Raw genomic sequence first — 14,219 nt, 5'->3', positions numbered from 1 at the left:
AAGAAGACCACTGCTGACTCAGTCAGCATGAAGGTACCACCCCCAATCTGATATCTTCTCCGGTAGGGGGCAGATTTAGCCTTTTTCAAAGCTTGGGCTCAGTCTATTCAAGACTCTTGGGTTCTGGGGATTTGTTTCCCAGTGTTACAGCATAGGCTTCAGAACTCTGCCTCGAAAAGGGAACTTTGTCTTTTCTTACATTTCAAAAATACCATAAAAGAGAGTGGCCTTTTTCACTGCGTTCAATATCTAGAAGACATGGGGGTAATTGTCCCTGTCCCATCTCAAAACAAGGGATGGGATTTTACTTGACCTTATTAATTGTTCAAAAGATGGAGGGGACATTTTGACTCATCCTGACTCTGAAGATGTTGAACAAATTTTTTGAGGGCCCCTTCAAGATGGAAACCATCAGATCCATTCTATCCCTAGTACTTGAGGGCCAATTTATGTCCACAGTGTACTTAAAGGATGCTAACTTACACATCCCGATCCATCAAGAGCATCATCAATTTCATGTGGTTTGCCTTTCAGGACAAGCACTATCAGTTCATAAAGCTACCGCTCCAAGGATCTTTCCAAAAGTTTTGGGGGCCCTTCTTTTGGTTATTCGAGCACAGGGAGTAGCGGTAGCTCCTTACCTGGACGATCTTGGTTCAAGCTCCATCTTTACATTTAGCAATTGCTCACACAGAGAAACTATTAGTTTCTGCACTCTCAAGGCTGGATAGTAAATTGTAGAGAAACGTTCTTACACCTCAAGCAATTGTGTGTGTTCTGTGAGTCCGGATTGACTTGGTGGCAATGATACTTTCTCACAGACCAATGCAAGCTCAAACTTTAGTCTGCTTGGGTAACATCAAGGTCAATTTATAATTTATTATTAATAATATATTCATCCATGTATAAGTTTTATCTACGAAATATAATGTTATAAAAATAACAAAGCGATTACATGTTGAGATTTAATTTCCCAAGAACCTCCGGGATTAACAGGAAGGGGCGGGCTAAATATTTTGGCACCAAAACAGCCTCAATTATTTCAGTCACCTATATAAGCTCCCAGGTACCACATTACAGTATAGTCTTGAGAAAGGCCTAACTAAGGCTGAAACGTGTTGACATACTGGTGATCTTATTTTCAACCTTAATCTACTGTGTACAAACAGTTTTGCACTATTGTTCTTTCTTGTTTTTTCACAGGTTCATTGTTTTTCATCATTGTTTTTTACATTTTGGATACATTTTGTTTTTTGATACTTGTTCATCACCAACTTTTTTATATTTTTGCATAATCACTGTTGCTTTTTTCACCTTTTGCATTGCCATTTTTTGCATTATTTTTATTTTTCACTTTTATCTTTATTTATTTATTTATATATATATATATATATATATATATATATATATATATATATATATATATATATATATATATATATATATATATATATATATATTATATATATATATATATTTATATATATTTATATATATATATATTATATATATATATATATATATATATACACATATATTTTTCCTCTTTTTAATTTTGGAACACTTACACATTTGGAGCATCATTTACTTTTAGCCAGCACATCTCCACGACAATTTGAAGGAGGATAAACTACACTCAAGTTCCACTAGACTTTTATTTTGGACTTTATTTTGGACTTGTATTTGTTTAGATATTGATTGTATACATCACTATTTCATTGTCACACCTCACATTGGCCACATTTTTTGTTACACCTCACATTGGTTACATCTGTTCAACGTTCTTTCATTAGCTTAATTTCTGGCTATTCACAGCCTTTTATTTTATTCATGGATCCATGCTATTTATAGTCATTGTATATTTTTAAAGTTTTTACTTGGTTACCTCATGTTCAATAAATTGTTATAAATTTAACATATTGTTTTAGCCATTTAGCCTTTTTAGCTATTTAGCGCATACTCTCTTACCCCCTCTTATAAGTATAAAATCAGTGTACAGAAAGTTCCCACTATGTATTAAAATCATGCAACTAGTTTCTCAGCTGGCACGCTGTTTCCTCAGGCATCTAAGAATTAACTGAGAGCTCTAACCTATAAACTAAACATAACCAATTAAAACACAATTGTATTGTTACACCCCTACACGCAGCTGTTAGCCTGATTGATTTTCTACTTAACCCTTCATATCTCCCATACACATTTCTTTAGAAAGGAAGACCATATAAAGTTCTTTGAAACGCTCTATACAATAATCAGGTTCACCATTCTCCAATGTGTGTAGCAAATTAGCCAATAGTGTATAAACCTTATTTGGTTATTCATGTATAATAGTTATATTAGGGGGAAGGGGCTATGAGAGGATGCTACAGCTGTATTAGGGGGAGGGAATATGTGAGTATGCTGCAGACACATGAGGGGCTATGTGAGGATGCTACAGATGTATTAGGGGGAGGGGATCTGTGAGGATGCTACAGATGCATTAGGGGGAGGGGATATGTGAGGATGCTGCAGACACATAAGGGGGAGGGGATATGGGAGTATGCTACAGACGCATTGGGGGAGGGGATATGGGAGTATGCTACAGACGCATTAGGGGGGGAGGGGGTATGGGAGTATGCTACAGACGCATAAGGGGGATGAGATATGTGAGGATGCTACAGACACATTAGGGAGAGGGGATATGTGAGGATGCTGCAAACACATAAGGGGGAGGGGATATGGGAGTATGCTACATATGCATTAGAGGGAGGGGCTATGTGAGGATGCTACAGATGCATTGGGGGAGGGGATATGTGAGTATGCTACAGACGCATTTGGGGGCGGGGCTATGTTAGGATGCTACATATGCATTAGGGGAAGGGGCTATGTGAGGATGCTACAGAAGCATCAGGGGGAGGGGCTATGTAAGGATGCTACAGACGCATTAGGGGGAGGGGATATGTGAGTGTGCTACAGGCGCATTAGGGGGAGGGGCTATGTGAGGATGCTGCAGACACATTAAGGGAGGAGGGGATAAGTGAGGATGCTACAGACGCATTAAGGGGAGGGGATATGTGATGATGCTACAGACGCAATGGGGAGGGGCTATGTGAGGATGCTACAGACGCAATGGGGGAGGGGCTATGTGAGGATGCTGCAGACACATTGGGGGGGAGGGGATATGTGAGTATGCTACAGACGAATTAAGGGGAGGGGATATGTGAGGATGCTACAGACGCAATGGGGGAGGGGCTATGTGAGGATGCTACAGACGCAATGGGGGAGGGGCTATGTGAGGATGCTGCAGACACATTGGGGTGGAGGAGATATGTGAGGATGCTGCAGACGCATTAGGGGAGGGGATATGTGGGTATGCTGTAGACGCATTAAGGGGGAGGGGATATGTGAGGATGCTGCAGACACATTAGGGGGAGAGGCTATGTGAGGATGCTGCAGACACATTAAGGGGGAGGGGATATGTGAGGATGCTGCGGACACAGGGGGAGGAGCTATGTGAGGATGCTGCAGCCACATTAGGGGGAGGGGCTATGTGAGGATACTGCAGGTGCATTGGGGGGAGGGGCTATGTGAGGATGCTGCAGACACATGGGGAGGGGCTATGTTAGCCTAATGATGAGTGTATGTATGTTATATCTGAGGCTAACTGATACACACATACAGAGATAACAGGGTGAATAAGAGAAATAAAAAATACATCATAGTTAAAAAGCTGCTAAATCAATGTTTTCATTTAACCCCTCTGGAAAAAGGCTACCAAACTTATAAATCCAATATGTTTCTCTTTGTCTCAAACAATTGAGACGATTGGTTCCCTGTTTGTGGGGTACCCTTTCCAGAGGGGTTACACGAAAGAAACAGTCCTTTCCCTGATGAAATTTTGTAAAACCTGATGACATTCCCACGTCACCACTCAAGGAGGCGCAATACAGACCAATATGACAATATGCATTGCATACAAGCAGAAGTGTATTTGGCAACAAGAGGTTGTGAATTTTGATTCAAAAGCTTGGAGCACACACCCCTCATGCCCACCTCTATAATAATCTGAAATAATGTAGATAGCAAAATAATTCTTATTTATATCATTCTTTCATTCTCACTCAGGAGCGGAGATACGTATTGTGAACTTACCAAACCTAACTGGTGGAATACTGCACACCAAATTTTGGGTTGTGGACAACAAGCACCTATATCTTGGTAGCGCCAACATGGACTGGCGCTCTTTAACACAGGTACTACAATTTTCTTTCATTACTCAGAGTATACCATTAAAAAAAATAATTAAAGTTATTTTTATTATCAAACCCCAAGGCAGAACATGCTGTCATCTAAGATGTCATTGCAGAAAATGCAACATGTCGGCAGAAAGAATTGACATGTGCGTGAATTATCGCTTTCGCTTTGCAGCGCTACTTCATATCTGACTGTTCTCTTGAAACAGTGCTGTGCTCTGGCTGCATTGTGTAAAGTTTTTCTTAACAGTCAGGGTGAAGCACTGTTTGAAAATAACAGTCAAATATGGAGCAGCGCTGCAAAGCTGCAGCACATTGATGGCTGGTTTTCAGGGATTTTCTTAACCCTGCCCACATGTTCTTCTGAGCAAATTTTTTTTTTTTTTTTATATAACCTCATTTTTACCTTTATAATTATGTGATGTTAGACTAAGAGCAAAGAAAACAAATTAACAATTTAATAAACATTTTTAAAAAAATTTAACTACTACAATATATTATAAAACTTTCAGAATGACTTTATTCTTCAGTTAATCAGCATATTGCAATTGATCTGGTGCTTTAGTGTAACTGCCTCTTGTACAATTGTATTTAATTTCAAAATGACCTGCTGAAAATGTTTTACTAAAAAAAAATCATTACAGGAAGTGAAAAACAGTTCTGTCTCTGGGTTATCATATTTGCGCTATTCTCTTGGTATGTCTTTTGTTTGTAGAAGCAGCAATGCACTACTGGGAGCTAGCTGAACACATCGGTGAGCTAATGTCAAGAGGCATATATGTGCAGCCACCAGTCAGCAGCTAGCACCCTGTGGTGCCTTGCTGTTCCTGAGCCTACGTAGGTATGCTCTTCAACAAAAGATACCAAGAAAACACAGCAAGTTATAAAATAGAATGTTGTTTAAAATTGCATGCTCTATCTGAATCATGAAAGCTTAATTTTGACTTTACAGTCCATTTAAAGACTATGTAGAATTTCCATATTATTATGTTATTAGAAAGTAAGTAAACCATTGATATGCTGTTTTGAAGATGTTGCCAAGGCTGGCACACAACTTTTATAGGGATATGGAAGCAAAAATGAAACTTTTACAAATCGGATATGCATTTATACATTTCAAAACCAGTTTTCCTTCCAAAGGTAGTGAGAGTCCACAACTTCATTCATAACTGTTGGGAATATTAACACCTGGCCACCAGGAGGAGGTAAAGACACCCCAGCCAAAGGCTATAAATATCCCTCCCACTTCCCCCACCCCCCTGTCATTCTTTGCCTTTCGTTACTAGAGGAGGATAGCAGAGAAGATGTTAGAAGAAAGAAGATAGTCCTTTAATGGGTATGTTCCCTGCAAGAGAGGACTGGGGTATTGGAGCAGTCATATAAAGCTCTCAGTGAGAGTAGTGGTGAAGGTTAGATCCTTATGCATCGGGGAACGTTCTCTGTAAGCATATGGACAATTAACTAAGTACCCCTAGGAAATCAATGTAGATGAGTTACACTGATTATCCTCTTTCCCACTCAGGTCCCTGTCAGAGGAGGAGAAGCCTGTCACATCTTGAGCAGCTGTGTGCGTGCTCCACAGCGTGATTCCTGAGGGTTAAGTCGCTTTATTTTATTAGGGGGATATGTTTTTTTTCTCCTAGGGACACCTGAAGAAAGCTTACAGTGTGGGTTTTTATTACTTTCCTCTGAGGGATCTGAGGATGAACTTCTGACATTGAGGCTTCTTTGTTAGAGCATTTGGGGACTTAGCTCCTTATAGTGGAGCACTTGTGAGGAGTTGAAGGTGGCTCTGGGGTCCTCTTAGGCAGATGGCAAACTGGGGCATTCATTTTTATTTATTGCTGCGCAATATGTTCTCTTTGCATGCTCAGACCAGTAGCGGGCTTAATTTGTGCCCCACGTGACAGGCTTCACTTCCTCTTGCCGGGTGTTTGCGGAGCTGTGGCGCATCTTAGAATAATCGTTACGATCTGTGGAGAGTCAAGTCGACTTCAGGTATCTAGCCTATGTTACTAGGAGAGGGTGAGCAACCCAGCCTACGGCAGGTTAGAGGTGCCATATTTTTTTCTAAGAGATTTATTTGACTGAAACAGTCCTTATTATTTTTAGGCATAACCATTAGTAGGAACTTCTGCCTAGTTATTGAGGACTTTGCAGCCAAAGAACCCTCAGAAGGGCTAACATCAATTAGTATCACTAATAACTGCCTCTATTATGGGAAGGCCATAGTATGCCCTCCTGCCCAGTTTTGTTCCATCTGTCTGTGGGTAGTTTTAAGATCTAAGAAGGGATCTAAAAATGCTATACCTTCTGATAAATTATCCCCTTCTGAGCTTTCTACCTCTCAGAAGTCTGTTCTCCAGGAGATGCCTTTCCTCTCCCCTCAACCCAGATTTAATTCTATCTTACAAGCAGTCCCTTGCGGTCAGCCCGTGCCTCCTACTGGGGGGTAACTTTCTTCCTGCAGATTTTTCCTCACAATTGCAATCTGCTGTAACGGCGAGCCTAAATGCCTTACCTATTGTCAGGGTGCCAGGAATCAGAATGACGAGAAGTGCAAAAATCACACCTTTATTAATAGCAAAAAATAATAAAAAGTCCACAAGACAAATAACAAGCCAGGAATCAAAACCAGAGCTAGTAGTCAGACGAGCCGAGTCAGGAGCCAAAGCGAATAGACAGATGAGCCGAGTCAGGAACAAGGAGAACAGCAGAGTCAGGAACAAGCCAGGGATCAGGAACCAGAGGGGACGTCAGACAGCCAGGTAATACACAGGAGCTCTCAAACAGATCCGAGACAACGCAAGGGCAAAGCATATTGAACAGAGGCCCTTTTAAATAAGTGATGACATCACAATTCTGAGACTGCATCCTGTCTCACACTGATGATGTACACCAGTCTGGTCATAAAAGGAAGTGCAGGAAATGAGCAGCATCACGCAGTATGCACCAGAGTCAGCAAGATAGGTGAGTAAAATGGCTGCCAGCAGCACATGGCAAGCAAAGCAGGGAAAAAACCCTGACAGTACCCTCCCCTCAACGACCCCTCCCCTGCGGGAGGACAAAAGGCTTATTGGGGAAAACGGGCATGGAAGGCACGGAGGAGCATGAACATCAGAGGAGGGAACCCATGAACGCTCCTCCGGACCGTAGCCCCTCCAGTGAACCAAATACTGTACGCAGCCCCTGGACATACAAGAGTCAATAATGCTGCTGACCTCATACTACTCATGGTTGTCAACAAAGATAGGACGGGGGCGAGGCAACACAGTGGTAAACCGATTACAAACCAATGGTTTCAAGAGGGAGACATGAAAAATTTTGGAGATGTGCATTGCAGGAGGAAGGTCAAGAGCGTAGGCCACAGGATTGACCCGTCGGGGGAATTCGAAAAAGACCAACATAATGGGGAGCCAGTTTATTGGAAGGCACACGAAGGTTCAAGTTGCGGGAGGACAGCCAAACTCTCACCAACCTGGTAGGAAGGCACAGGCAGATGCCTACGATCAGCCTGGAACTTTTGGCGCTGCATAGAACGATCCTGAATCTGCACCCACGTGGAACGGAGTTGCCGAAGATGCTCCTCCAAAGCCGGAATACCCTGAGACATGAATGAATCGGGCAACAAGGATGGTTGAAACCCATAATTCGCCATGAACGGTGATAACTTGGAGGAAGCATTAATAGCACTATTACGAGCAAACTCTGCCCAAGGTAACCGTTCAGACCAATTATTGTGGTGATCTGAGACATAGCAACGGAGAAACTGTTCCAGAGCTTGATTAGACCGTTCCGCAACCCCATTGGATTGAGGGTGATATGCCGAGGAGAAGGAAAGCTGGATCCCCATTTGAGCACAAAAGGAACGCCAAAATCTGGAGACAAACTGGCTACCCCGGTCCGACGCTATCTCCTTGGGTAACCCGTGTAAACGGAAGACCTCCCGGGCAAAAATTGAAGCAAGCTCCTGAGCGGTAGGCAGCTTAATCAAGGGAATGCAATGTGACATTTTAGAAAAATGTCAACCACCATAAGGATAACAGTATTGCCATTGGAAACAGCTCGACAATGAAGTCCATGGAAAGATGTGTCCAAGGACGCTCACCATTAGCAATAGGTTGAAGAAGACCCACAGGAAGACGTCGAGGAGTCTTATTCTGTGCACAAACTGAGCAGGAGGCAACATACGCAGCAACATCAGAACGAAGACCTGGCCACCAGAATTGTCGCGTGACAGACCAAATTTGGTTCTTGCCTGGGTGACCTGCGGCTTTAGTATAGTGGTAAGTGTGCAAAAGTTTAGTTTGAAGATTCTCGGGAACAAAACACTTACCACTAGGTTTCTTAGGAGGTGCATTGGTTTGTGCAGCCAGGATCTCATCCCCCAAGGGAGAAGTCAAATTAGTACGTATAGTAGCAAAAATATGGTCAGGAGGTATTACTGGAGTAGGTACAGACTCCTCCTTGGACAAAGGGGAAAATTGTCGAGAGAGGGCATCAGCCCTAAGATTCTTACTACCAGGCAGGTAGGAGACCACATAATTAAACGGAGACAAAAGGAACGCCCATCGGCGACAAACGTTTTGCTTCAGATAGATAAGTTAAATTCTTGTGGTCAGTAAGAATGAGCACTGGCATGCTAGTACCCTTGAGAAGATGTCTCCATTCCTTGAGTGCCAAAATTATGGCCAGTAATTCCCTGTCGCCAATTTCATAATTGCACTCCACTGGAGACAATTTCTTAGAGAAGTAACCACACGGATGCAAGGAACTGTCAGGCGTAGAAAAGTTTTTAATAAACGTTCTATAGTAATTGGCGAACCCCAAAAAATGTTGAATAGACCGAAGACCAACTGGGCGAGGCCACTGCATATTACTTGTCAGGATCCATGGAGAACCCTGCAACATAACCTAGGAAGGTTGAGTCTGATGGAACTCACATTTCTCGAGTTTACAAAACAGGCCGTTCTCACGTAGTCTCTGAAGAACCCGTGTAACATCAGAACGATGAGCCTCAAGTGTGGGTGAGTGTATGAGGATGTCGTCCAAGTACACCACAACACACTGTTGCAACATATCTCGTAGGACATCATTAATAAATTCCTGGAAAACAGCAGAAGCATTACATAGGCCAAAGGGCATTACGAGATACTCATAATGCCCGCTCCTGGTGTTAAATGCTGTTTTCCATTCGTGGCCCTCCTTGATCCTAACGAGACTGTACGCTCCTCTCAAGTCAAGTTTAGTAAAGACCGTAGCTCCCTTGAGGCGGTCAAAGAGTTCCTTAATGAGCGGAATAGGGTAAGCATTCTTAATGGTAAGACGATTAAGACCCCTATAATCGATGCATGGTCTTTAGATATTACATTCAACACACCTTTTCACAATCGAGTGGTCACATGACCCTTTTGCTATTACTTTTTCTACTGTAATAACCTCCATATTAAGGGTTTTATTTTTCATGATTTGAATGTTCTGATTGGTTGCAAACTCACTAATTTTAAACTGCAACTAATATTTATGAAGCAGCAGTTTAAACTACTGCCTCCTAAAGATTTAGATTTGGCAGCCAATCTCCTATTTAGCAAAACCAATATGGCACCCATTTTTGCACCAATAAACTCTCCGCACTTTCCGGTTGTTCTGGGTTATCCCTGGCTCCAAAAGCACAATCCCAGTCTCGACTGGCGCAGGTCCGAAATTTTGTCGTGGTCTCCGCAATGTATTTCCACTTGTCTTCAGATAGTAAGGTTGCTGTTCCACCTTCTGGTATGTAGCTTGCCCTCCCTCATAAGTCCAATGAAGGATACGTCGGTAGCCTCTGAGGGCGAAATCTCAGATTCGGACAGTATAATTCTTTCATCTGATACTAAAGAAGTAAGCTTCAGATTTAAGTTTAAACACCTTTTTGTACTGTTAAAGGAGGTATTGGCTACTTTGGACGACTCCGGTACTTCTGTTGTTGTCAACCCTAAGAAATCTAGTAAACGTAATAAATACTATGATGTTCCTTCCTCTGTGGAAGTGTTTCCTGTTCCAGAACGTGTGACAGAGATTATTTAACAGGAATGGGAGAAGCCAGGGATACCTTTCTCCCCGTCTTTAAAAAGATGTTTCCTGTTGCTGACTCCATTTAAGATTCATGGCGCAGGGTGCCTAAAGTAGAAGGGGCTATTTCTACTCTGGCTAAGAGAACTACAATCCCTATAGAGGATATCTGTTCCTTTAAGGATCCCATGGATAAGAAGCTGGAGGCTTATTTGAAAAAGATGTATGTTCATCAGGGTCTGCAATGGCAACCTGCAGTTTGTATTGCTACAGTAGCTAGCACAGCATCTTATTAGTGCAATGCCTTGTCTGAATCAATTTTAGAAGAGACTCCATAGCAGGAGATCCAAGATAGGATTAAGGCTCTCAAACTAGCCAATTCCTTTATTTCTGATGCTAACATGCAAGTTATTAGACTGGGAGCCAAGATGTCTGGCTTCACTGTCCTAGCCCGCAGGGCTTTGTGGCTAAAATCTTGGTCAGCGGATGTTGCCTTAAAGTCCATGCTTCTGGTGCTTCCTTACAAGGGTAAAACCTTGTTTGGACCTGGTCTGGCAGAAATTATTTCTGATATTACGGGTGGAAAAGGGTCTTTTCTACCACAAGAAAAGAACAGACCTAAAGGACGTCAAAGTAATTTTCGTTCCTTTCATAACTTCAAAGGTCAAAAGTCTTCCTCTCCCTCTTCCAAGCAGGAGCATTCCAAGACTTCTTGGATGCCCAATCAGTCTTGGAACAAGGGGAAAAAATCAAAGAAGCCCTCAGCTGAGTCTAAGTCAGCATGTAGGGTCAGCCCCTGGTCAGGGATCGGATCAAGTGGGGTGCAGACTTTCCCTGTTTTATCTGTTTTATCAAGTGTGGATATGTGATGTCCCAGATCCTTGGCCTGTGGACATAGTAGCTCAGGGTTACAAAATAGAATTAAAAACTTTTCCTTCCAGGGGCAGATTCCACCTCTCAAGATTATCTGCAGACCAGGTAAAAAGAGAGGCATTCTTGAACTGCGTTCAGGACCTTTCCTCCCTGGGAGTGATTGTTCCAGTTCCAGTAAGGGAACAGGGTCTAGGATTCTATTCAAATCTGTTTGTAGTTCGCAAAAAAGAGGGAACTTTTCGACCCATTTTAGACTTTAAAGTGCCTAAACAATTTTCTCAGGGTACCATCCTTCAGAATGGAAACCATTCGTTCCATTCTTCCTTTGGTCCAAGAGGGTCAGTTCATGACGGCCATAGACCTGAAGGATGTGTATCTTCATTTTGCCAGCCACAGGGATCATCACAAGTTTGAGATTCGCCTTTCTAGACAAACACTTTCAGTTTGTGGCTCTTCGGTTTTGACCTTGCCACAGCTCCCAGAATTTTCTCAAAGGTTCTGGGGGCTCTCTTGGCAGTGATCAGGTCCCGGTGAATTGCAGTGGCGCCCTACCTGGACCACATAGTGGTTCATGCACCATCTTTTCAACAAACAAAATCTCATACAGAGATCTTGTCTTTTCTACGTTCCCAGGGATGAAAAGTGAATCTGGAGAAGAGTTCCCTTATTCCAGCTACAAAGGTGGTTTTCTTAGGGACCAAAATAGATTCCGTATCTATGAAAATTTTTCCGACAGAAGTCAGAAAATCCAAAATTCTGACTCTCTACAGTCTACTGTTCAGCCATCAGTGGCTCAATATATGGAGGTAATTGGTCTGATGGTTGCTTCCATGGACATCATTCCCTTTGCTCGATTCTATTTGAGGGCTCTGCAGTTATGCATGCTCAGACAATGGAATGGAGACCATTCGGATCTGTTTCAGAGGATAGATCTAGACCAGTCGACAAGAGACTCTCCTGTGGTGGCTAACTCAGAAGCATCGGTCTCAGGGCACATGCTACCGGAGACCTTCCTGGGTCATCGTGACCACGGACGCCAGCCTGCTAGGCTGGGGAGCAGTCTGGGACTCGTTAAAGGCACAGGGACTATGGACTCGGGAGGAGTCTGCTCTCCCCATAAACATTTTGGAGTTGAGAGCGATTTTACAATGCTCTGATGGCTTGGCCTCAGTTTTCCTTAGCACAGTTTATCAAGTTCCAATCAGACAATATCTCCTCAGTGGCTTACATCAATCACCAGGGAGGAACTCGGAGTTCCTTAGCCATGAAGGAGGTGGCTCGGATTATTCAGTGTGCGGATGCTCACAATTTTTGTCTCTTCTATCCACATTCCAGGAGTGGACAACTGTGAGGCGGATTTCCTGAGCGGACAGACATTTCATTCCGGGGAGTGAGCTCTCCATCCGGAGGTGTTCTCCAGGTTAACCCTCAAGTGGGGTGTGCCGGAGTTGGATCTGATGGCATCTCGGCAGAACGCCAAGCTTCCAAGGTACGGTTAAAGGTCAAGAGATTCGCAGGCAGCTCTGATAGATGCTCTGGCGGTTCCTTGGGTTTTCGGTCTAGCATACCCATTTCCTCTGTTTGCGCTCCTTCCACGAGTCATTGCTCGTATCAAACAGGAGAGATCGTCAGTAATTCTAATAGCTCCTGCATGGCCTCACAGGATCTCGTATGCAGACCTAGTGAAGATGTCATCTCGGCCACCTTGGAGGATGCCTCTGAGGAAGGACCTTCTAACTCAAGGTCCATTCCTTCATCCAAATCTCGTTTTTCTGAAGCAGACTGCTTGGAGATTGAATGATTAGTTCTGGCTAACCGTGGGTTTTCTGAGTCGGTCATTGAGACCATGATCCAGGCTCGCAAGCCTTTTACTCGTAAAATTTACCATAAGGTATGTCATAAATACCTTTTTATTGGTGTGAATCAAAGGGCTACTCTTGGAGTAGGGTCAAGATTCCTAGAATCTTGTCCTTTCTTCAGGAAGGTCTGGAGAAAGGGTTGTCAGTCAGTTCTCTAAAAAGGTCAGATTTCTGCATTATCTATTATTTTACTTAAGCATCTGGCGGAGGTGCCAGATGTTCAATCATTTTGTCAGGTCCTGGTCAGAATCGGGGATGTGTTTAAACTTGTTGCTCCTCCTTGGAGCCTTAATCTTAAAGTTTTGCAGCAGGCTCCGTTTGAGCCAATGCATTCCATAAATATTAAGTTATCTTGGAAGGTTTTGTTTTTTGTTGCTATCTCTTCTGCTCTGAGAGTTTTGGAACTCTCGCCTTTGCAGTGTGTTTCGCCTTACCTTATCTTTCATAAGGCCGTTCTTCGTACTAAATTGGGGTTTCTCCCTGAAATGGTTTAGGATAGAAATATTAATCAGGACATTGTTGTTACTTCTCTCTGTTCCAATCCTTCTCATAAGGAACGTCTGTTGCACAACTTGGAAGATTCTACCTTCAGGCGACCAAGGATTTTCGCCAGTCTTCTGCCCCGTTTATTTGTTATTTAGGAAAGAGTAAGGATCAGAAGGCTACTGCTACTTTCCATCTGGTTGAGAAGTATAATTGTTTTGCTTATGAGACTGCTGGTCAGCAGCCTCCTGAGAGAATTACAGCTCATTCCACTAGGGCTGTCTCTTCTTCTTGGACTTTCAAAAATGAAGCTTCTGTGGAACAGATTTGCAAGGCTGCAAGGCCTCTTCTGGGAGAGAGGTTCTGCAAGCAGCGGTGCCTTCTATTTAGGTCTGCCTGTCTTGTTCTCCCTCCCTTTTCATTCCGTGTCCTCTAGCTTGGGTATTGGTTCCCACTAGTAATTGGAATGACGTAGTGGACTCTCCATATCTTAGGAAAGAAACAATATTTATGCTTACCTGATGCATTTCTTTCTTTACGGCTGGAGAGTCCACGACCCCATCCTTAATTAAGACAGTTATTTTTGAATAAACCTCAGGCACCTCTACACCATTGTGTTATTCTTTTTTCCATTTCCCTTAGGTCGAATGGGGATTATGGGTAGGGGAGTGACATTTAACAGCTTTGATGTGGTGCTCTTTGCCTCCTCCCGCTGGCAAGG

General features: G+C 43.0%; 1 protein-coding gene across 1 annotated transcript in view; it reads left to right on the top strand.

Moving 5' to 3' along the window:
• PLD3 (phospholipase D family member 3) overlaps window positions 1-14,219 on the top strand; it is a 166,011-nt gene that overhangs the window by 100,033 nt on the left and 51,759 nt on the right. The window contains exon 7 of the mRNA XM_053721761.1: window positions 4,105-4,232. Within this exon, the coding sequence (XP_053577736.1) occupies window positions 4,105-4,232 (128 nt within the window). The remainder of the gene's footprint in view (window positions 1-4,104; window positions 4,233-14,219) is intronic.

This window comes from Bombina bombina, chromosome 7 (genome assembly GCF_027579735.1).
Source record: "Bombina bombina isolate aBomBom1 chromosome 7, aBomBom1.pri, whole genome shotgun sequence".
NCBI classification, from domain to species: domain Eukaryota; kingdom Metazoa; phylum Chordata; class Amphibia; order Anura; family Bombinatoridae; genus Bombina; species Bombina bombina.
This window is presented reverse-complemented; position numbering and strand designations above follow the sequence as displayed.